Source organism: Microcaecilia unicolor, chromosome 8 (assembly GCF_901765095.1).
Source record: "Microcaecilia unicolor chromosome 8, aMicUni1.1, whole genome shotgun sequence".
NCBI lineage: Eukaryota > Metazoa > Chordata > Amphibia > Gymnophiona > Siphonopidae > Microcaecilia > Microcaecilia unicolor.
Window position 1 is genome coordinate 152,976,426 of NC_044038.1, and position 24,440 is coordinate 153,000,865.

General features: G+C 43.5%; 1 protein-coding gene across 1 annotated transcript; it reads right to left on the reverse strand.

Annotated features, from left to right (window-relative positions):
- Positions 1-435: 435 nt before the first annotated feature.
- Positions 436-24,186, reverse strand: LOC115476574 (zinc-binding protein A33-like). Its single transcript, XM_030213012.1, has 7 exons — positions 24,041-24,186; positions 21,319-21,600; positions 17,767-17,862; positions 15,291-15,524; positions 10,555-10,574; positions 7,203-7,318; positions 436-1,567 (listed from the first exon to the last, which is right to left on the reverse strand). Exons 2-7 carry the CDS (start codon positions 21,592-21,594, stop codon positions 1,023-1,025), a joined length of 1,287 nt encoding a protein of 428 aa, XP_030068872.1. The 5' UTR covers positions 21,595-21,600; positions 24,041-24,186; the 3' UTR covers positions 436-1,022.
- Between the last annotated feature and the right edge of the window lie 254 nt (positions 24,187-24,440).

Here is a 24,440-nt window from a genome sequence, read left to right on the forward strand (position 1 = left end):
ATGAGGATGGAAAAACATCTACAAATGATATGGATCAGCATACTAAATACATGTCTAACCCATAAGACTACTAGAGAGGAAAAAGCCTGTCCTCCAACTGTTTGCAGTCCTGGAAGAGTTCACTTCCAAACTCTGGATGCAGCATCCACCTGTTCCCTGAAGATGCTGTGATTAAGGACCCCAAATTCCATCTGTAATGCATTCAACAGCAAAACACAGGCTGTCTGTTTTAAATGAGACTTCCAGTATGCAGAAGCAGCAGGCTAAGGCCATCTGGTTGTGCTACTAACATCCTGCACTGTGCTCACAGTCATCTATTCATCCAACAACGCACACGTCTTTATTCACCTTGGATAATTCTCACACATATATGAATACATTTACTTTGGCAGATGCTCTTATTGCTACCATTACTTCTCACAACTACAATTATGATGTCTTTGAAACCTTTTATTACACTAGCAAAAAACCAGAAATGCTAATTGCAACAAATATATTTATTTTACTCTATCGACTGCCACCTCAAATTTTGGCACATTCTCTGTTCTTAGAACACCATGTAAGATGTTCCATGAAAAATCTTGCTTTTAAAGGGTATCACTTTCCCTGTCAGAGAGCACGGCTTTGGCCTTTTAAAATCTACTTTGATTGTTTTTATTCTATTTTTCCATGAGGATGCTCAGGGGTGTGCAAGACAAACAATAACAATTATGATAACAATGAAAGGCTAGAATCTCATCTATAGCATGTGCATTAATCTCATTGTGCAAGGTTCTAGAATTCTCATTGGTCTAAGAGAAAGTTGAAATCTTGATAAAGCTGTCCCTCCAGAATTAGACCAGAGAGGGGGGAAAAACAGATGATACAGTACATGAGCTACTTTCAGCCCCTCTCTGCAACCTTCTTATCCATTACTTGGGGGACTGAAGGAAGATGAATGCTCCAACTTTGATACAGTCCCTTTGTAAGGAAAATGACATCTTCAAACATCAAGAGACCTTATGTTACGCTTCCTGTTATTTCTACAAATTTAAATGGCAAATTCTCATTGGCTCCACATTCTGATGGCCCTCGCTGAAGCATGTGCTGAAGAAGGGGCAGAATCTGTGTGCATCTGCCTGGGTGAAGGTGAAAAGATGCACCATATCCTCAGCATTGTAGAATGCCACCTTCTGTTCACCGCAGTCCAGGTAGACACCGACCTTCCTCGGGCAGTTCTCCAGTGACAGTCGTACCAGTGGGCTGGTCATGGCCGAGTACTCATTCCTATTCCTCAGGCGAAGCGTCCAGTACCCGTTCTCAGGGCACAGCTTGACTTTCGCCTTCCTGTCCACTGATTCTGCAGCCACCCCAAGGTCCCATTTGATCTTGTTGCCCACCCAAACCTCCCAGTAATGGCGCCCACTCTCAAATGTCTCAGAGGCCAGAACATTTACACACTGCAAGAACCGTTTAGAGCTGTTGGAGACAACCTGGGGTATATCAGTTTCTGTCACCCCCGTAAGGTCCCGAGAGAAGACAAGGTTAGGATGGGCTGATTCTTGGTCAAATGTCAACAAGCTTGGAGCTGAAAAAGAAGAAAAGTAGTGAGTTGAAGATTTGTTGTCAAAGTTTTTCCTCTCAGTTCTGAACATGGGAACTTTCTATTTACCAAGATAAACAGTGTGAATGTGGGGGACTGATCAGTGTCTAAGATATTCTTTTTTCACTCATATTAAAAAGTCTCTTAAAAAAAGGCAATGACACAAATTAATCACAATTCATTTTACATCATCTAATCTGAGGTAAGACCTTTTTTAGCCGTTTTGCCAAAGCGAGAGCACCTGTTATACATGTGAACAGATGACAGACAGACTGACCCATTACACGCTTGTTTGCACACACGATCTACCCTCATACCATCCCTACACACAGTCTCTCCCCCACCACCACATACCTTCCAAGCATACCCCTATCGCTTCCACTCTCAAACTTCCCATTCCTCCCACGACAGCCCTCCAACCACAGCCCAACCTGAGGAAACCACCCACCTCAAACCCAGCCAATCAGGTTTTGGGAACCTATTATATATAAAGACAAACTGCAGACCTCACAGTACAATGGCTGAAACGTCAAGTCTACTACTCAGATGCGGCAAGACCCGGACAACTGCAACAACTGTGACACTAGCCGCGGAAGCCTAAGTGAACACACCCACCCCCAAATACGTACATTTATCCCCTCTCCACAGACACAAACATACACATCTCATATACCCTCGTCCACCCACACATCCTTTGTCACTCTATCGATACATACTTTACCATATCTTTTCCCACACAGACAAGCTCAAATCTGCCAAAGGATTAAGGGAAAATGTGTCATATGTCGCATGTTCCAAGTCATTAATATGAAATATCTAGTGAGTTCGTGCTATTTGTGTGATCAGTATTCACTATTTCGTGCAACCGTGGAGGTGCAAATAGAGGTTGCAATCCTCGCTGCTTTATTCACGTATTTGCAGACATGCGCCTTTCAAAACTGCTTTCACTTTTCTTTTTGCGTTTTTTGGCGTTTGCTTCTGGAAATGGCCACCAAGTGTCCATGGAGTGAGTTGTAAGCTACCAATCCTAAGCTCCAGTACAGGTTTTTGTTAAACGCTGTCCCATGCAGGAACCTAACCCTGTACTAGGTAAATCTCTCTTATCTGCACCCTTCTCCTCCACCGCTAACTCCAGACTCCGTTTCTTTTATCTTGCTGCACCATATGCCAGGAATAGACTTCCTGAGCCTGTAAGTCAAGCTCCATCTCTGGCTGTCTTCAATCTAAGCTAAAAGCCCACCTATTTGATTCTGCTTTTAACTCTTAACCCTTATTCGCTTGTTCAGAACCCTTATTTTATCATCCTCACTTTAATATTCTCTTATCTCTTGTTTGTCCTATTTGTCTGTCCTAATTAGATTGTAAGCTCTGTCGAGCAGGGACTGTCTCTTCATGTTCAAGTGTACAATGCTGCGTACGTCTAGTAGCGCTATAGAAATGATAAGTAGTAGTAGTTCCTATAGGAATAATTATTCACTTTCTGCGGTTTCATGGCAACATTGGTATAGCTGGAACCTAACCCCTATTTTCCCATATGGACACTGTTTCGGTATTCATGAATTCACGGTTCACTATGTTTTTGAACCATACCATCGCGAACAGCAAGAATGCACTGTATTTAAAATCTGCTACCTTAGTGGGGGGGGAATGGAGGGGGTGAGGGGGGAGGTTTTCTGTCACGTTAGTAGTGGTTTTGGGAACCAGCATAGTTACTTGTAATTCTGAAGTTTTGGGGTTGGGGGTGGGGAGGTTTATAAAAATTTGTAAAAACTTTAGATGATAAGATAATTGCTTTGCTATTCGTCAGGTGCTAACATCTCCTTTTGGTCGACTGGGTAAATTTGAGAAATCTATCTTAGTTTGCAAAGTATTGGCACTGATATGTCTATCACAAAAATGCTGGAATTGCGCTTTAAGGGTGTCAATACAAAAGATATTTTATTCTGCCCAGTTGCAGCAAAGCAGCTCACGCTAGAGGCAATAAGTTTTTTAGTATGGGATTATCAGAAACAAGATCCCCTTTGTAGGTTCAGGTTGCGGTTGTGTATGTTGCCTCGGGTATACCTGATTTCATTTGTTTTGCTGCAAGTTCTTGATGTATATCTGGATTGTTAATAGATTTAAATGTAAAATTTCACCATGCGGATATATAGCAGAGAGAGGGGTGGGAGGGAGGAAATAACATGATAAAAGTTTGATGACTATAAGTAGTAAACTGTTCTACCCATGTACTTATATAGGATTGTGTTGGTAATGTTCAGAATGTGGATTTTGGTTTGAAATGTCATCAATAAAAAAATTGTTGAACACTAAAAAAAAAAAAAATCTGCTACCAAGACAATCATTGCAAACTATTAAAACCTCACATACAGAGTTGCAACGCAATTTTCAGTTGAAATGGGCAGAGATTCTTTTTCAAATGCAGGCTGCGACAGTCAAAAATCTTTGGATATTCAGTGCCACCATCTGGATAGTGGATGATATTAAAAATGTGGATAAGGTGGTCAGGGCCGGATTTTTATCCGGATAATGGTAATAGTCCATTTGCTATCTGGACAGCTTAGAACAGCTTTCTAACTCGTATCTGCCAAGTTATCTAGAAAGCAGACCGAATAATGCCACTATCCAGATAAATTCTGGAACCACCCTGGTTCTGTCCATGCTCCACCCGACACTATCTGCATAGTGCAGTGGTGGTCTCTAAGGGTATTCAGAGGCACTACCCAAAGTCCAGTAAGAGTTTTGCCTTAAAACATTCATCTGATTGTAACACAGCTAAAGTTATATATATCATCCAATGCCCATGCAGACTTCTGTATACTGGAAAAACCAAACGAAATACCAAGACACGTATCATTGAGCAAAGCAGCTGTATTAGTACGAATGTTACATCAGCACCACTTGTGGCATATTGGAATGGCCTTAACTGTACAATAGCTGACCTGAAATTTTTAGTTTTCAGAGTCCTTCACAGCTCATGGAGAGGAGGAGATATTGACAGATGAAGGACTATTTTCTATATGCAAACTTTGGAACCACTTGGCTTTAATTCGGAGTTTGATTTAAGGCCCTTCCTATGATTTTATACAGTACATTTGTACCCCCTTTTTTTGTATGTACCACTTTGACTGAAGGTTGTTTAGGGGCCCCTCCCTCATAACATATATGTAACCTAGGACTAGGGGGCACACAATGAAGCTATAAGTAGTACATTTAAAACAAATCAGAGACATTTTTCTTCACTCAATGTGTAATTAAACTCTGGAATTCGTTGCCAGAGAATGTAGTAAAAGCAGTTAGCTTAGCGGGGTTTAAAAAAAAAAAAAAGGTTTGGATAGCTTCCTAAAGGAAAAGTCTATAGACCATTATTAAAATGGACTTGGGGAAAATCTACTGCTTATTTCTGGGATAAGTAGCATAAAATGTATTGTACTGTTTTGGGATCTTGCCAGGTACTTGTAACCTGGATGGCCTCTGTTGGAAACAGGATGCTGGGCTTGATGGACTTTTGGTATATCCCAGTATAGAAATACTTATGTACTTATGTAACCTCTACTATGTTTCTTACTTTTATAATATGTATTGCACATACCTGTCTTTTTATTTGTCTTTTATGCAAAAGTTTCTTTTGGAAAGTAATTTGTAGACATGGACCAATATTTGTCCTTATACTTGTTTTTAATTAAGTATCTCCATGCAGTTTGTTTTTAATTATGTCTCCATGCAGTGTTTATATCTTCTTACATGTTTTCATCTTATTTTATCAGTTTATACGTCACCCAGCTTTTACTCTAACTGATTTTATTTTTAACTGTCTTTAGTCCATAACCGGTTATTCACATTGGCAGTTCAGTGACAGGTTCATTAGGAATCCCGCATTGAGTATGCATTTTGAGCTCATCCATATGTAATTTTAATCCTATGAATATGTAGTTCTCAGCCACGCACTTCCGTTTAGTGCCCAGTAACGGCAGGTAAACAGACTGATATTCAGATTTTTATGGTTTTACTTCAATGCTCCTGTTCACACGAGTAAGGTGTATGTGGTTAGACTATCACCTTTTAGACATTTTTAAAGTTTGGGATGATCACAATATATATATTTTTTGCTGACGTGGTCTTTGGCACCTTTTTGATCAGCTGGTTCTCACCTTGACCAGCAATACTAAGAACGATGAATTAGTTTTTATATATTATTTCTTCTTATATTCATTTATATTTTCTTCCATGTGGACCTTGATTAATTTGTCTATGGACCTTTTAATGCCATTCTATAGTTAGCTCATGTGGCTTCAGCGGTTATTAGTACCTAACTGGCTTTAACGTTTAATCATTTACGTTCTTTTTAGCCTGCTGGTTATCTCTGATAGCAAGACAAGCAAGGTTTAATATATATATTTTTTATTATAGTCATCCTTTCTTATATTCATTTTCCTTTATGGAGACCTCAATAGATATTATCTTTTTTATGTCCTTTTTAATACTCCTTTATAGTTAACTTATGTGGCTTGAGCATCTTTTTAGATAACCAGTTATAATGTTTAATGGGTTACGTACGTTTTTGCCTGGCGGTTTTCTCTGAAAGTATAGATGCCGTTATCTTTTACTGGGTATCTAGGTTTCATAGTACATGTGCTTTTCGCTCTGTATGTTTCATTACTATACGTTTTAAATCTCTATATATTTATGACAATTATATTTTAATGTTTTTATTTCTGACAGACATATTGTTCTGTTGAATATCCAGTGTTTTGCACCAGTACAACACTCTCAATCATAAAGATGTTTGTTCCTGCCCTTCTACTAGACACTATTATGGACTATTTACATATTTCTTCATCATGCATACAACTTGTCTTTTATTTGTTTTAAAACACATATTTTTATGTTACACTCAACAGCAATTTTTGTATTGTAAGTGGTTACATCCCTTTTTATATTGTATTTCTATTTCTTATGTTTGTTTCATATATAGTGTTTGTAACCTGACCCCTGAAGCAGGCAGCCTGTCCACCGAAACATGGACCCGTTTTGGGTCTTTTTTTATCGGTGCTACAATAAAGTGTTTCTGCAATTTCCAGCCTGCGAGTCATGCGTCATCCTCTATCATCCTCTACTTTTCTTCTGTTGACTTTGGATTACCGTAGAGGAACATCCTGTTCTTTCTTTGAACAATAAAGCTCTAACACTCTGAGGGGTCCTTTTACTATGAATAGAAACGAAATAGTAGAGAAATGCAAGACAACCTTAAAGTGATAAAAAAATTAACATTCAGAGAACAGAATACTTTTTTTTTCTCCTGAAAATACGTTTTTCAAATTATTTTATGCCCTACAACGTCCTATGTAACAGCAATCTCTGAATGTTAAAGGGATGTGCCTCTGCCTAGAGGGCTTCAACCATCAAATCCACTGAAACATTACAGAGTACCATTAGTCTTCAAAGCAAACCCTTCATACCCTGAAGAAAATGCCCTCAGGGGAAGATACCTTACATCTGTCTGGATAGCTGAAGCACTGGGATGGATTGTAGGAGACTGTTGGGGGGGGGGGGGGGGGGGTGCATTTTATAGCTTTTAAGAATTTCTTAGCCTGTGTTTGCACTGTGGTGTCATACATACCTGGATGGATGGATTTTAACATTCTTTTCCATATTTTATACTGAAAAGGCCCTGTGTATTTCTCCTTGTGCAGCTCTAGGTTCTTGATAGGTTGGGTTTCCACATATTTTATCCGCCTAGAAGACACAGACACCCAAACTGAGAACTGTTCTGAATGGAAATAGAAAGTGATTAAGCTGCAGGTGAGGAGATGAAACTTGTTTATCAACCTTTAGTTCCACGTAGTCTTGTGGTCTAATACAGAGAGATGTACCCTTTTTATTGTCCACCTCTTCATATACTCTATTTAGATGTTTTATCCATTTTGTGTTACCTTGTAAATTTGTTATATTATGTAAGCTGCATTGAGCCTGCTAACAAGTGGGAAGTAGAAATCCACGGGAGACATGTGTGTTAGGTGGGGAGAGTCTGATAGGTACGGACGGAGAGAGGGATCTTGGGGTGATAGTATCTGAGGATTTGAAGGCGACGAAACAGTGTGACAAGGCGGTGGCCGTAGCTAGAAGGTTTGTTAGGCTGTATAAAGAGAGGTGTGACCAGCAGAAGAAAGGGGGTGTTGATGCCCCTGTATAAGTCGTTGGTGAGGCCCCACCTGGAGTATTGTGTTCAGTTTTGGAGGCCGTATCTTGTTAAGGATGTAAAAAGAATTGAAGCGGTGCAAAGAAAAGCTACGAGAATGGTATGGGATTTGTGTTACAAGACGTATGAGGAGAGACTTGCTGAACTAAACATGTATACTCTGGAGGAAAGGAGAAACAGGGGTGATATGATACAGACGTTCAAATATTTGAAAGGTATTAATCCGCAAACGAACCTTTTCCGGAAATGGGAAGGTGGTAGAACGAGAGGACTTGAAATGCAGATTGAAGGGGGGCAGACTCAAGAAAAATGTCAGGAAGTATTTTTTCACGGAGAGAGTAGTGGATGCTTGGAATGCCCTCCCGCGGGAGGTGGTGGAAATGAAAACGGTAACGGAATTCAAACATGCGTGGGATAAGCATAAAGGAATCCTGTGCCGAAGGAATGGATCCTCAGGAGCTTAGTCAAGATCAGGAGGCGGGGCTGGTGGTTGGGAGGCGGGGATAGGGCTGGGCAGACTTATACGGTCTGTACCAGAGCCGGTGGTGGGAAGCGGGACTGGTGGTTGGGAGGCGGGGATAGTGCTGGACAGACTTGTACGGTCTGTGCCAGAGCCGGTGGTTGGGAGGCAGGGCTGGTGGAGGGGAGGTGAGGATAGTGCTGGGCAGACTTATACGGTCTGTGCCTGTGCCAGAGCCGGTGATTGGGAGGTGGGGCAGACTTATAAGGTCTGTGCCCTGAAGAGCACAGGTACAAATCAAAGTAGGGTATAAACAAAAAGCAGCAAATATGAGTTATCTTGTTGGGCAGACTGGATGGACCGTGCAGGTCTTTTTCTGCCGTCATCTACTATGTTACTATGTAATACAAGAGACACAGAGAAAGAATGAAAGTGAACTCACAGGGAGAAAGCTTCAATCAGATACAGTATTTAAAAAAATAAACACAGTAAGAGCAAGCATGCAGACTTATTTCCTTGTGGGATGTTATGTAGGAGTTCATGGGGGTATTTTGAGTTTTCTATGGGTTAGCAGTTTCGTGTGCTACTTGGCACTTCCTGTTCAAAAGGAATTGGCATCCTTTCCATCATGAGTTTTCATTTGCAATTTCCTGGAGTTTTTCTTAAACATTCAAGTGGCAATCTTTGACCAAGACCACAAACACAGCCCTTTCCTAAAATGGTATGGATGTTTCCTGAATCTGGCTACTATTTTATTTAATTTCTTATACACTGTCTGCAAGCCCAAAAGCTATCCAAGCAGTGTACATTCAGGTACAGTGGGCATGCCTGAGCCCCGGAAGGCTCATAATCTGAGTTTGAACCTGAAGCAATGCAGGGTTAAATGACTTGACCAAGATCACAAAAATACAAGTGAGATATAAACCGGCCTGCCCTGGTCCTCAACCCACTGCTCTAATCACTGAACCAGCATGCCCTGGTGCTCAGCCCATTGTTCTGTTAGGCTACTTCTCCTAGGTGTTGCTGTTGTGAAGAGGCTAGACCCATCAGCCCTTCATGTGCTGTGAATGTTAGCTTGGCAGCATCTCCAGCCCAAGGTGGCCTGAGAAGCAGCTGTCAGGCTGTGGAATTGAACCTGGTTTGGCCCAGGTAGCTACACTTAGCTCTGCTGAAAACAGAAAAAACAGGATTAGCTGGAAAGAGGAAAAAATGAATATAGTGAAGACTGTATAAAGCAATGTTCCTCCAATTAACTGCCAATTACTGTCGTTCCGTACGAAACTGACCTTATTCTACAACTGACCTTATATCTACAAATTTGCACCGTAGTCAGAAATTTGAACGCACAAGATTATAAAATGAAGGGTCTACGGTATACGTGGAGAAGGCGTAGCCAGACCTCGGCGGGAGGGGGGTCCAGAGCCCAAAGTGTGTGTGTTTGGGGGGGGGAGGGCACATTTTAGGCTGCATCCCCCGCCGCTTCCGACCCCCCTCACCGCCGCTGCTTCCAACCCCCCCACCACTACCACCACCACCGCAAGGTACCTTTGCTGATGGGGTTCCCCAACCCCGCCAGCTGAAGCGTTTATCTGTCCCGCTCTGGTCTCGCACTTGCTTCCTCTCCTGTTTTCAGCCCGCCGTGTACTGCATGCTCGTTTTAATGAAACTGAGCATGTGCGAGCATGCTCAATTTCATTAAAACAAGAGAATGCACGGCGCAACTGGAAACAGGAGAGAAGGCAAGTGCGAGACCAGTGCAGGACAGATAAAATGCTTCAGCTGGCGGGGGTTGGAGTCGGGGACCCCCGCCAGCCAAACCGGGGGGCCCCAGAGCCAATTTGGGGGGGCAGGCCCCCCATAACTACGCCACTGACATGGAGTGACAGCGCTTCCTTTTCACTGCAGTTTTCAAAAAAATTTCTCTCAGGTACACTGGTGAACACTTGTTGACATCTTATTGAGCTGTTGTAAAAACTGTTTTTCTTAGGAAAGAATGCTTAATCTTTTGGTACCAACACACAGACTCTGGAAATTTGCTCCCCTCACTCCTCAATGTCTCCATTCTGTATGGGAGTTTTGGTCTACTTCCATTTTCATTCCAAAGCTTTCTGAACCAGCAATAAACACTTTAGAAAGAAGCTATAATCTTTAAGCTATCTACACACAGCAGCAGAAACCAGTGGAGCAAGAAATAAGCAGTCATTCAGACGACTCTGAACAGCAAGCATGAAATAAGCAGAGGAAATAACTGGTCACATATAAAAGGGGGGACCGAGGGAAAGAAGAGCTCTGATTTTCGTTCTAGTAACGTACCTGGTCTTTAGATCCTCCACCTGCAGAAAAAGTAGAGAAATAATTAATGCAATGTGAACAGATGGAAAAAGATCTGTTCTTCTTTATTAAGCTTTAGAAATCATGGGGGGGGGGGGGGGGGAGATGAAGGGGTATCCATGAGTTTGTCTTTATTTTCTTGATATTACTAGCCTTTGGGAGACCTGTCAACAAACAACTGAGGCAGCTTTAAGAAAACACAAAACACACCCTTTATTCAGACTAGCAATGCAAAACACAGAGAGCCAGTCCTATCTTTCAGGCAAAACCAATAGGTGACCCAGAAAACCTTCCTTACTCATACTGTGTGCAGGTGTAGTCTGGAAGGCTGCTTCTTCCTGTTGTGGGCCTCTCTAACTTTTTTCAACTCTGAGATTTTATCTTCCCTGGCTGGGACCACACCCTTCTGGCTGAATTCCCCAGCCTTGGCCCTATTAAGGTGGTCCAGTGGGAGAATGTTTTTAAGGAGGAATGGGGTTCTCTTATACACTTCCTCATACTTTCACTCCCATAAATTTATACTTTTATCTATCTTATATTCTCTATAATTGACTTTTGCATTCTGACTTCCTCTTTATCGGAATCAGCATGTGAGCTTACCACTGTTCTTCACATCTTAAGAAGACCAACGCTGATAAACAGAACCATAATATGATCTCAGCCAGAGCATTTAATACATAAATCAATTTCAGTTGATAAGGTTGAAGCTCCTTGTGGGTCTTCTGCCTGTTGAATACTAAGCTTTAGCAGTCATGTGTCTTTCTTCCTGACTCCAAAGAAATATACACAGCTGCAGGAAAACAAAGTTAATCTTATCCAAAACCAGACGACAGATACACTGGACTGCTTGCATTTAACAATCCTGCTTTGACAGGAATCCTGCCAATTACTTGCTGTAGCAATCCAATACTAGTACCCTTTTGCTCTGCCTAAGGATTCTTCTCCACTCATTCAGTCTGTATGAGCCTAGCTTAAGAATCTCACCTAATAAAAAAGTCAAACAAAATGAGACATTAAGGGCAATTCTAGAACACTATTTCCCAAGTCCAGTCCTGGAGTGCCCCTTGCCAATCAGGTTTTCAGGATATTCACAATGAATATGCATGAACTTGATTTGCATACACTGCTTCCATTATAAGCAAATCTCTTTCATTCATTGTGGATATCCTGAAAACCTGACTGGCAAGGGGTAATCCAGGACCGGACTTGTGAAACACTTTTCTAGAACTTGGTGTATGTAGTTATGTGCACTTAATTGGCACTTACACACGCAGGTGCAAGAAGCACTGTTCTATAAGGGTCCGCTAAGGACTAGATTTTTATTTATTGCATTTGTACCCCACATTTTCCCACCTATTTGCAGGCTCAATGTGGCTTACATAGTACCGTCAAAGGCGTTTGCCCAGTCGGTTGATAACAAGTACAAGGTTGAAAAGTGATTGTATGAGGTATATGTGCAGGGTCGGGAGGGATGAAGATTGCGTGTTGTCCAGTACGGTCAACATCATGCAGTGTTGCTGAGTGAAGAGGTTTACGTGGGGTCGTTGGGGTAGGCTTTTTGAAGAGGATAGTTTTTAGTGATTTCCTGAAGTTCAGGTGGTCGTGGATTGTTTTCAGGGCTTTTGGGAGGCCATTCCATAGTTGTGCGCTTATGTAGGAGAAGCCGGATGCGTAAGTTGTTTTGTATTTCAGTCCTTTGCAACTTGGGTAGTGTAGATTCAGGTAGGATCTTGACAGTCTGACTTTGTTTCTTATTGGTAGCTCAGTAAGGTCTATCATGTATCCTGGAACAACGCCGTAAATGATTTTGTGGACTAAGGTGCAGATTTTGAAGATAATCCGTTCTTTGAGTGGGAGCCAATGCAACTTTTCACGAAGAGGTTTGGCGCTTTCGAAGCGTGTTTTGCTGAATATCAACCTGGCTGCTGTATTTTGGGTGGTCTGGAGTTTTTTTTTTATGAGTTGTTCTTTGTAACCCGCGTAGATTCTGTTGCAGTAATCTGCATGGCTTAGAACCATTGATTGTATTAGGTATTGAAAGGTTGCTCTTGGGAAGAAAGGTTTTAATCGTTTTGAGCTTCCACATTGAATAGAACATTTTCTTTGTTACAGAGTTTATTTGACTCTCGAGAGTAAGGTTGCGGTCGAGTGTGATGCCGAGTATTTTCAAGCTGTCTGTAAATAGCGCCTAAATTTGGGTGCTGAAAAAATCTGCACGGAGCACTATTTAAATGGTGCTCCGAACTGCGCACCATTTATAGAATAGCACTTAGAGCCAATTTCTGTGCCAAACTTTGGGTGTGAAGATTTACACCAACCGAAAACTGGTGTAAATCCTGGCATATAAGTTAGGCGTGGATCCCCAGTATTCAGTAACATTGCATGCATCTCTACTGAACGCCCCGACCCACCCATGCCCCTCCTATGGCCACACCCCCTTTTGAGTTGCAGGCTATAAAATTTGTGTGCAGATCTTTATAGAATGGCGTTTAGCAAGATGCGCACACAGATTCTAATTGGAGCCAATTAACTTCAATAATTGGTTGATAACTCCGAATTATTGCTAGTTGATGGCTCATTATTCAATTAAGTTGCATGTGCAATTTGGAGGCACAATTTTGGGCACCATATATAGAATTCAGGGAAAGTGCGTAACTGCAAGGGGGGGGGGAAGTAGATGGAGCATGGATAGGGCAGAAGGACCTTACGAGACTGGGCAGCTAAATGGCAGATGACGTTTAATGTGAACAAGTGCAAGGTGATGCATGTGGGAAAAAAGAACCCAAATTATAGCTACATCATCATTGATAATACACTGAAACCTTCTGCTCAGTGTGCTGCTGCGGCTAGGAAAGCAAATAGAATGTTGGGTATTATAGGAAAGGTATGGAAAACAGGTGTGAGGATGTTATAATGCCGTTGTATTGCTCCATGGTGCGACCGCAACTTGAGTATTGTGTTCAATTCTGGTCGCTGCATCTCAGGAAAGATATATTGAATTGGAAAAGGTACAGCGAAGGGCGACTAAAATGATAGCGGGAATGGGACGACTTCCTATGAAGAAAGATTAAGGAGGCTAGGGCTTTTCAGCTTGGAGAAGAGACGGCTGAGGGGAGACTTGATAGAGGGATATAAAATAATGAGTGGAGTGGAACAGGTGGATGTGAAGTGTCTGTTCACGCATTCCAAAAATACTAGGACTAGGGGGCATGCGATGAAACTACAGTGTAGTAAATTTAAAACAAATCGGAGAAAATATTTCTTCACCCAACGCATAATTAAACTCTGGAATTCGTTGCAGGAAAACGTGGTGAAGGCGGTTAGCTTAGCAGAGTTTAAAAAGGGGTTAGACGGTTTCCTAAAGAACAAGTCCATAAACCACTACTAAATGGACTTGGGAAAAATCCACAATTCCAGGAATAACATGTATAGAATGTCTGTACGTTTGGGAAGCTTGCCAGGTGCCCTTGGCCTGGATTGGCCGCTGTCGTGGACAGGATGCTGGGCTCGATGGACCCTTGGTCTTTTCCCAGTGTGGCATTACTTATGTACTTATGACATGGACACATCTCTGACTTAAATATTGTAAGATGAGGAAACTGCATGAACCACTTAGGTGCACCAATTTATCACAGCCACAGACATGGCACAAGCGGGCGCACCTAAATGTAGGCGCATCAATGCCAACATATAGACTCGTGACGCCAAAATGCCATTAAAAAATTGGCACTCGGTGTGAGGCATTGAGACACCAGGCACAATTCCTAGAAGATTAAATAGCACTTAACCGGCTAAGTGCTAATATTCAGTGCGAGAAAGCCAGTTATTTCTGCTGGAGATTACTGCTTAGTGCATAGCGGCTAACTGGTTATATCACATGATATAGCTGGTTAGCCGCAAATATCGGCTAAGTTTGGCAGCCAAATCAGGCTGTCCAAATAGCAGGTCTATCTTTGGCCACTATAAACTGAACCAGCCAGCGCTGAATATTGACTTGTCTGGTTAAGTGTAAGCTGGCCGAACCCCCCCCCCCCCCCCCCCAGGATATTCAATGCTGATTGCCGGAAACAGCCTGGCATTGAATATCCAGGCTCAGCACCGATCACGGGACTTAGCCAGCCTGCCTCCAGCGGGTTGAATGTCAGCCGGTTTGTCCCCAGGATAAGGAAACTACAGCTGTGTCAAAGCCATTAACTACAGGGCGGCTCAATCCTCTGGTTATGCAATTCCTATACCAGTTGCTTCTCAACCTTCTCCTAGAGGAACAAGTAGCTAATTGGGTTTCAGAATTACCACAATGGATATGCATGAGAGAGAATGAATATAAAGGTGTTCATTCTTTGCAAATTCCCCTCATGAATAATGATTGTGGATATCTTGAAAACCTAATTGGCTGGGTGTTCTCCAGGGGAGGGTTGAGAATTACTGTCTGGTAGTCCTGTTTTTCTCATAGAGAAACATGATGGCAAATAAGAGCCAAGTAGCCCATCCTCAGTAACCACTAACTTCTCTTTTCCCTAAGAGATCCCACGTGCCTGCCCCATGCTTTCTTAAATTGAGACACAGTCCTTGTCTCCATGACCTCCGTGGTGAAAAGATGACTTTAATTTTAGCATCAGCATGCATTAGGTGGGAATTCAAAACACAGAATTACACGTCACTGTTCCTAAACCTTCAGTTTTTCCTGGGATGGGTTCAGAAGGCTGCTGAGAGCTCACCTCCAGAAGAAACTCGTCACCCATCTTGCTCATAGCTTGATGAATAGATTCCATTGTCTTTTTCAGCTCTGAGATCCCCTCTTCCAACTGCTGGATGTGCATTTTCAGCATCAACACTGCTCCTTCTTTTTCTTTTCCTAGTTCAGCCAATGTGGCCCTCTCCTCTTCTTCAAGGATCTGATGCAAGCACTTGAACTCCACGCGAACCTTCTCAGCAAGTGCTTCAGAGTTTTCCTAAGTCAAGACACAGAAATCACAATTTAAATCATGCTGGTGCTTTTTATGAAGGTTGGAGAGGCGTGAAAAGGGGAAGAACTCTTTCTTGTGACTAGAACAGAGCAGGCAAACAGATGCATAACAGGGTGAAGAAGTAAAAAAAAAAAAATGTCATATTAGTACAAGATAATTTATTTCTCCTTTTCACACAAAGAACATCTTAAATTTGGTTCTCTGGTTTTGCACAAAAAGCTGCACAGCCAGTTGTTCACTCATTCGATAACAGGGCACTTAATTTATACACCAATTGTGCCTGTAAATTTATAGAATACTGCCGTCCACATAGATAAGTATATACTTACCCAATGATTCTATATAGGTTGCCCAAATTTGGGTGCTGAGGGCAGATGCAAGCACAAAGTAATTAGTTAATGAGGCATCAATCAATAATTGATGTTAATTGGCAACAATTTTGGAGTTATGCATGCATCTGCCCTAGGCAATATACTATAACATCCGTGCCTACATTTTATAGCGAGCAACTCCAAAGGGGTGTGGCTATGGGAGGGGCATGGGTGGATCAGGGGACATTCCGAGAAGTTAGGTGTGATGTAATAGACTACTATGAAACATGCATCCAAATACTGAAAATCGGGCACCAGGTTTTGGCAGTCGTAAATGCTGGCGCTGAAAGTAAGGCATGAAATCTGTGCTAAGCCAGTATTCTATAAAGGGCATGCTGCACTCTATACAGAATACCAGCTTAGCGCTGATCTTTCTGGCGCCAAACTTTCGGCGTCATTTACCAAATCCAGCCTTTCAGCACCTAAATGGAATGGAAATGGAACTTGATATACTGCCTTTCTGTGGTTTTTGCAACTACATTCAAAGTGGTTTTATGTAGTATACACAGGTACTTGTTTGTACCTGGGGGAATGGAGGGTTAAGTGACTTACCCAGGGTCACAAGGAGCTGCAGTGGGAATTGAACCCAGTTCCCCAGGATCAAAGTCCACTGCACTAACCGACTAGACTACTCCTCCATTAGCAACATTCCATGTAGAATCTCAAATAGTAACAACATTCCATGTAGAATCTCCAGTAGTAGCAACATTCCATGTTCCACTGCACTAACCACTAGGCTACTCCTCCACTCCTAAATGCTATTTTAGTATGCGTTAAACTGCAGAGGCATTCAGTGGAATGAGGTGGATGTGTCAGAGGGGCATTCACATGGGCAGGCCATAGGCGGGGCACTCATTTTCATGCATAATTTACAGAATACTGTAAGCTACTTGTGTAACTGCCACATTTAGGTGCAGATGTTTATGCCAGCCACAGACTTGGTGTAAAGGTTTGCACGTACATTTAGGCGTGCAACTGTCAACTTACACTAGTATTTCATAAGAACCTGTACACGTATAAGTGCTGTTGTAGAATAAGAACTTAAGAATAGCCACACTGGGTTAGACCAATGGTTTATCTAGCCCAGTATCCTGTTTCCAACAGTGGCCAGTTCAGGTCACAAGTACCTGACAGAAACCCAAATAGTAGCAACATTCCATGCTACCAATCCCGGGGCAAGCAGTGGCTTCTCCCATGTGTCTCAATAAACAGACTACGGACTTTTCCTCCAGGAACTTATCCAAATATTTTTTTAAACCCAGACACACCAACTACTGTTATCATATCCTCCGGTAGTGAGTTCTAGAGCTTAACTATTCTTTGCGTGAAAAAATATTTCCTCCTATTTGTTTTAAAAGTATTTCCACATAACTTAGTGTCCCCTGGTCTTTCTACTTTCTGAAAGAGTGAAAAATCGATTTACTTTTACCCATTCTACACCACTCAGGATTTTGTGGACCTCAATCATATCTCCCCTCAGCCCTAACCTCTTCTCCTATGAGAGGAGTTCCTTCCCCTTTACCATTTTGGTCACTCTTCTTTGAACCTTTTCTAATTCCGCTATATCTTTTTTTGAGATACGGCGACCAGAACTGAATGCAGTACTCAACGTGAGGTTGTATCATGGAGCGATACAGAGGCGTCACAATATTATTGGCCTTATTTACCATCCCTTTCCTAATATTGCCTAGCATCCTGTTAGGCACCCTGCCTGCAGAAATACTGCACCTAAATTGTAGTGCCCACTTTTAGAATTGCTCCCCTAATGTCAAGCCTAGACTGGTTTGGCAGAGAAATGCAACGATGAAAATAGGTCATGCACAGGAGAGAAAGTGTGCAAGATGGAGTCAATTTACCTTTATAGTGTAAATTCTCTGGTCTGCCATTCTCTTCATCTGGACCAAATCCTCTAATTTAATCTGGTGAGATTTCAGGGCATCTTCCAGTTGCTTCTAAAAAACAAAATCAGGGAAAAACTGTCTCAAGCTCGTGTATGCTCCTTTGAGCAGGGACTGTCCTTCTATGTTAAATTGTACAGCGCTGCGTAACTCTAGTAGCGCTTTAGAAATGTCAAGTAGTAGTAGTAGTAGTTATGCTGCCTCTGATGTTTAAGGCGCACAGCGCATCAGAGACTCAGGGTCACTGAAAGACTGAGCCAGGCCTGGGGCTGCCACTCAAATACGTTGTGGGTGGCGGGGATCCAGATGCCCTGCCAGCGGAAGAATCCAGCGCTGCTCTTCACTCCATGCCTGCCCCTGCTTTTTTTTCTTGTTGTGCATGCTTGGTTTCAAAACCGAGCATGCGCCTGAAGGGAAAAGCAGCCGCTTGGCATGGCGGTAGAGACGGAGCAAAGAGCAGCACTGGAGGGGGACCCGGTGCTGGAGTTTTCTCTCTCCTGCTTCTGTTGGGACGTGATCACCCAGGTCCGTCAGAAGCAGGAGAGAGAGAGACCCTGGCACTGGGTCCCCCTTGGAGACTGGGCCTGAGAAATTTTGCCCCCCCCCCCCCCCCCCCCCGGCGGCTCTGAGCAGACCCATTGGTAGTACACACTCCTCTTTCCATAAGGTGAGGTACTTTGCCCAAACGCTACCTCTTCAGAGAAGTGAGGCTTCTGCCATATATTTGACAATCTCCAGCTATACTGCTTCCAGCTTTGCCCTGGAAATCAATAGTGGGATTGATTTGTGTAACCCCATGCCATTCCTACATTCCCCATGCAGATTAGAGCAGAAAAAGATCTGCTGCACTGCCTCTATGCCCCTTCCCCCCCCCCCCCCCCCCCCAAGTATTACATTCTTTGCATTGTTCCTGCTGCTTGAAATGCAAACCACTTTCCCCTACTCCATGATCTACTGCACTGTCTTTAGAGTTGCACCGAATTGCAAATGTTACTATTCTGCCGAATATAGATAATGAAAAATAGTATCTGGCTGAATTGAGGTTTAACATAAATAATAAAAGAAGCAACATGAAATCAGAGATCAAGGGTTTACTTTAGTAGGATTTAGCACAGCAGAGCCCCGGATTATTCATATTCGAATTTAAATTATTATTCGATCGAATACAAATAACGTATTTGGGGCCAAATGGAATCGAATATGAATATTCGGTACAGCCCTAGTCTCTATGTCCCCTCCTCCCCCACCCAGTATTACATTCAGAAGCTTAGCCAGGGTGAGTCGTTGGGGGTGAGGATAACGGACTGGGCAGGCACATGTAGGCATGATGGACCGGCAGGACTCTGTAAAATATTAGTCGCCGGCACCGTTAGAAGTCCGTTTGGGAGAGCAGTCGCGCCCCTCGCCACCTACTTAGCTATACCACCGATTACATTCCTTGCATTGTTCCTGTTGCTTGGAATACAGACCACTTTCTCCCACTCCCCTATGTCTCTTTTCCCTGTCTACTCCCTGTTATGTATAATTTATTTATTTTTATTTAGTTGCGACATTTATATCCGTTATCTCATACAAGTTTGAGTTCAATGTGGCTTACAATAAACAGTATAGGATACATAACAAAGAATAATGCATAAGAAAGTAATTTGTAATAATTTGTAGCAATAAACACATAGCAGGATCAGATAGAGGGCACAGACTAAACAGATGACCCCCCACCCCTGCATTCACCATGTATACGATGCCCAGCTTCACTGCAGTAAGAATGAAGACCTGTCCTGTTATTGTTCTAAAGCCGTCCCATTTAAAATAAAAATGTGGTTTGTCTTAAAATACAGCAGAGGACAGAAAACAGCCACTGGGCATTGTCTACAGAACATAATTACATGCCACTTCAAGAACACCTGATTTGCAGTTTGGGACACAATGAAAAGCAATTGTACGCTTGCAGGCCATTTTCTGGATTTAGAGTTAATTTAACAAATGCTCATTAATTTTTTTGTGGCATATTTAATAGAGAAAAACTCCTTTGCAGTTCTCCACTCATTATCTAGTCAGTACTGTTGTGTTACACATGGCAAAATTAATTGTCGTGGCTAAAACTGATGTAGATAAAGCACAGCACAGGTAGAAGAGAGTAAAAATCACACCAACTGAAAAACAATCCAGCTTTATTGATGGACAAAAACATCATAAAGATACAAAGAATTGACCAGGGAGCCAACAAAGCAGCTGTCATTCCCTGCTGTGGTACTGTAGGTACCTCAGTTAATCATTGGCAGGTGTCCTGCTGAGTAGGCTCAACCTATGGACCGGGTGAGGCCCTGGCTCAGGGCACCAGTGATAGACGGCACCAAAATCCCAGTCCGGCATCTTTTCTCTTCCCTCCACCTGCCTGCGGTGTAGCATCCTCCTCTCTTGCAATCCCACCTACCCCTAGTCTACCTTCATACATCTAAAGGGCACCAGCAATTTGCCCATGCTGCCTGTACCCAGCATGGAGCCTTCTCTATGCCATGTCACACCCCCTCTGAAGCAACTTTGTTTTCAGCAAGTCAGCAGAGAGAAGTCTCCAGGTCAGGTCAGGCAGCACGTGTGTATCGTTGCGGCTGCCGGCACCCTCTAGGAGTTTCAAAGTAGACTGGGGTTGGGGGGGGGGGGGGGGTGGTTGAGAGGGAGAGATGCTGGACTGGAATTTTGGCACCCTTCATCACCAATGGGAGGTGGGGTGGATGCGGACTTTAGAGAGTGGGCAAAATACTAGTAGAGGGAGAGATACCGGATTCAGGCAGTGTGGGGTGGGGGGCACTGATGCATTAGGGTGCTACAGTCCTTTCAGCTGGCCCTGGTAAAGTTAGAGCTATCAGCAGTCTTCACTGCAGTGGGCCACTTTGGATCCAAATTAACTGAAGAAGAGCTGCCACATATCTTCCCAAGTGAGGCAACAATGCTGCTAACCACTATGTAATAATAACATCCCTCCCACCTGCCTGCCTTCAACCTTTTCACTGGGGGATCCTCAAGGAGGTGGGTGCTTCCAAATGCATTTTCTTCTTCTATTGAGAAATGCCTGGTTCTACAAGCATGCAGCTCTTCCCTCCATGTTCTCCCTTTCTGTTGTGAGCTTGGGTAGAAAAACCCAGCACGATGATAGGGGCTATCACTGGTCCCAGGCCTTGCACTGAAGAGCACTGTGTTACAGAGTTAAGATAAATCATATTAATATGAAAGAAATCTATGTTCCTAAACTACTGTGACCAGTTGAGACCACCGGATGTGAATCTGGCTTTTGTGACACCATATTTCTATTGAGACTTTATAGGCATTCACTGTCAACCTGGAAGGAGTAGCCCCCTCTTCTCCTATCGTAAAATGCAGGGTCTGGTTCCTTATCCTAGGTCGGTATGTCTGTGCCTTATTTTGAAATTGGATACATTCCCTCCACCTCCGCCAAAATGCTGTTGATTGCATCCTGTAGCAACTTTTTGTGTTTCAGTGTATTCTACTCACCTGCAGTTTTCTTCTCTGCTGTTCAGTGATGCACTGTCTCACTCTCTCCACCACCCTCGCCACCAGATAGCTGGTCCGAAAGGTTCTGCTGGGAGACTCCCTGCGGCATTGAGGGCAGGAAGCGACCTTCTGGTATCCTTGCCAGAAACGCAGGATGCAGGCCTTGCAAAAATGGTGCATGCATTCCAGCATCACTGGCTCTCTGAACAGTTCACAGCATATGGAACACGTTAGCTCATCTTTCAAGTTCTGCTCCGTATGTCGGTCACCTGCCATAGCTGTCTAGAAAAACAAGATTGTTTTAGAGTTAAAATGCAGCGTACAGCTTCCGGGACAGGCTCTCTCTGCACTGTCATGACTCTACAAAGCGAGATAACCTACAAAGAGCCATTAGAATCTAATTGATAGACCAGGGGGCCGATATTCAGACCGCAGGAGTCTGCTGAGCTGCCTCCCGTGGTCAGCGCTGAGCCTGGATATTCAATGCCGCGCCATTTCCGGTGACCAGCATTGGCTATCCGGTTTATTTTTGGCCATTTTAAACTTAACCGGCCAAGCTGATATTAAGCACTAGCCGGTTAAGAGCCCTATTTACTAAGGTGCGCTAGTGTTTTTAGCGCATGCTAAAAATTAGCGCTCGCTAGCAAGCCTATAGCACGGCTAAGTAAACAGTGCCCTAAGTTTACACCGGCCAAAGACAGACCTGCTATTTTGGTGGCCTAATTTGGCCACCAAACTTACCCGGTGATGCACTGAATATTAGGGGATAGCCAGTTATATTGCGTGATATAACCGGTTATCTGCTAAGTGCTAACCGGCAATATTCAGTGGGAGATAACCAGTATCTCCTGCTGAATATTGCCAGATAAGCAGTTAAGTGCCATTTAACCAGTCAGGGGCCGTTCCTGTCTGGCTAAATGGTTTTAAATACAGGAGACAGGAAATTGGGGGTAAATATTCAGCTGCTGGTGCTCAGTGGTTATTTTTGGCTGCTGCCAGCATTATGCCTGGATAGTCAAGGCCGGGCCATGTCTGCGCATTGGCACTGAATATCTGAGTATATGCGTCCGGCTATCACTTGTCTGAATAAGTGCGATAGTCAGCACTTCACCGCAGGGGTGTAGCCAGACCTTGGCGGGAGGGGGGGCCAGAGCCCGAGGTGGGGGGGCACTGTTTAGCCGCCTCCCCTCACCACCGACCCCCCCCCTCCACTTTGGACCGCCGCCATAACTGCAACCCCTCCCCCCCCCCACCACTGCTGCATCAGGTACCTTGTTTGCTGGTGGGGGTCCCCAATCCCCGCCAGCCGAAGTCTTCTTCAGCGCCGGTCGACTCTGGCGCCTTCATTGTGTGATCATCTGTTTCTGACGCCTTACGTCCTGCACCGTGCATGTAGCCCCATTCAGAACGTAAGGCGTCAAACAGATGATCACACAACGATGGCGCCGGAGTCGACCGGCGCTGAAGAAGACTCTTCGGCTGGCGGGGATTGGGGACCCCTGCCAGCAAATAAGGTACGTGATGATGCGGCGGCGGGGCAGGTCAAATGTACAGGGGACCAGGGTGTAATCTGTGGGGGCCCATGCCCCCATGTAGCTACGCCCATGCTTAACCGCATAAATGAAAAGGACTGTGTTTTAAGTGGCCCTAGTCATTCAGATCATTTATACAGTTAAGAGCCAACTCTTGTCTCCAAACTGTCCAGAAAATTGGCAGCTTCAAGGTTCACGGTTACTGTTGATATTCAGTGGCACTATCTGGTCACGTTTATGAAAGCAGAGTCAGCCCTTGCAGGGGGGGGGGGGAAGATTATGAAACCTCCCATTACCCCTCCCTATCTACTTCTACTCCGCTAGCACTCTACGAGGTCATTAGTCCTTGCACCTCCCAAGGAGAAGGCACTCTCAAATCCATTCAGCTACACCCTCAATGGATCTGTTCTACTATGAATTCAAAGGCATGTGCTAGCACCAGTGCTGCTTTCCCCCCCCCCCCCCTCCCCCTTCAAACCATGCCTGTGACTTTCACCATATTTTTGTCTCTCCATCAGCAACACAAAACCTCCTATTCTCTTACAGGAACTCCAAACTTACTACCTAAACATATTTTAAATTCCTTACTCCTCAGTCTTCCAGGGAAGCTTATCGGTAGCTGCCATTTTACATATTCTCCCTCCAGAAATTCTGCAAGCAACTGCTATGTATAAGATTAAAGATGTCAATTTCCACTTTACGTTTGCAGGATTTTGAAAATAACAACAAAGTAACTGGAGTTTGGCACTGCTTGTATAAACTGTAATGGCTCTACCCGCAAAAGCCCTTTACATTAAAAGATATGCGTTCCTAACCCTTCCAAGAAGGGTCCGGGTAAAACACGGATCCTACGGATCTTTTGCTTCCAGTCCAGTTACTAAATTTTTGTTGAAAGTTTTCCCCCAACCCAAACACACACCACCAGCGTGGATTTCTCTCTCTCTCTCCTGTTCGCTCCTTCACTGGAGACTCTTCGGCAGCTTTAAGAAGAGTTAAAACAACAAACGAGGCAAATAACATGTCGGGAGTCCACTTAGATAGAGGGGGAGGCAGAAAAATATCAGGTCTGAACATTTTACCACAGGGCTCCGGGAGGATCGTTTATCTTTTCCCTCCTTTCAAGCTTAGGGTTGCCCAGACCCGTCTGCTCTCTGCATCCCACGGAAGCCCCGTTCAATTCTGTCGTTTACCTTCTTTTAGTCGAGTTTAGAGACTAGTTTCTTCTGGTAGCGTAGCCCAGGTCTGTTCACTCGTTTGCCTGCCTGGAATTAAAAGCGAAACATCGATTATCTTTCCAGATCTGGAGAAAAACTTCCTGCAAGCCTCTGGCCCCAATTGGTTGGCGAAGTGCCAGATACAAAGAACTTGTGATAGAATCAGTCACATGATTTACGCAAAATAAACATAGCAGAAATATAGCTCAGGTCTGTGTGCAGAGGGGAGGTTGAAAGCGTTATTTTTTTCCCAAGACACAGAATAGGAGGGAAAAGACTTAGGAGCTATTTTGATTGACAACTTCTATTATTAGCGATATGACCTTGTTAGTGCAAATAATGCAACAAAGTTTTGACATTTTTTCTTTAATATTGT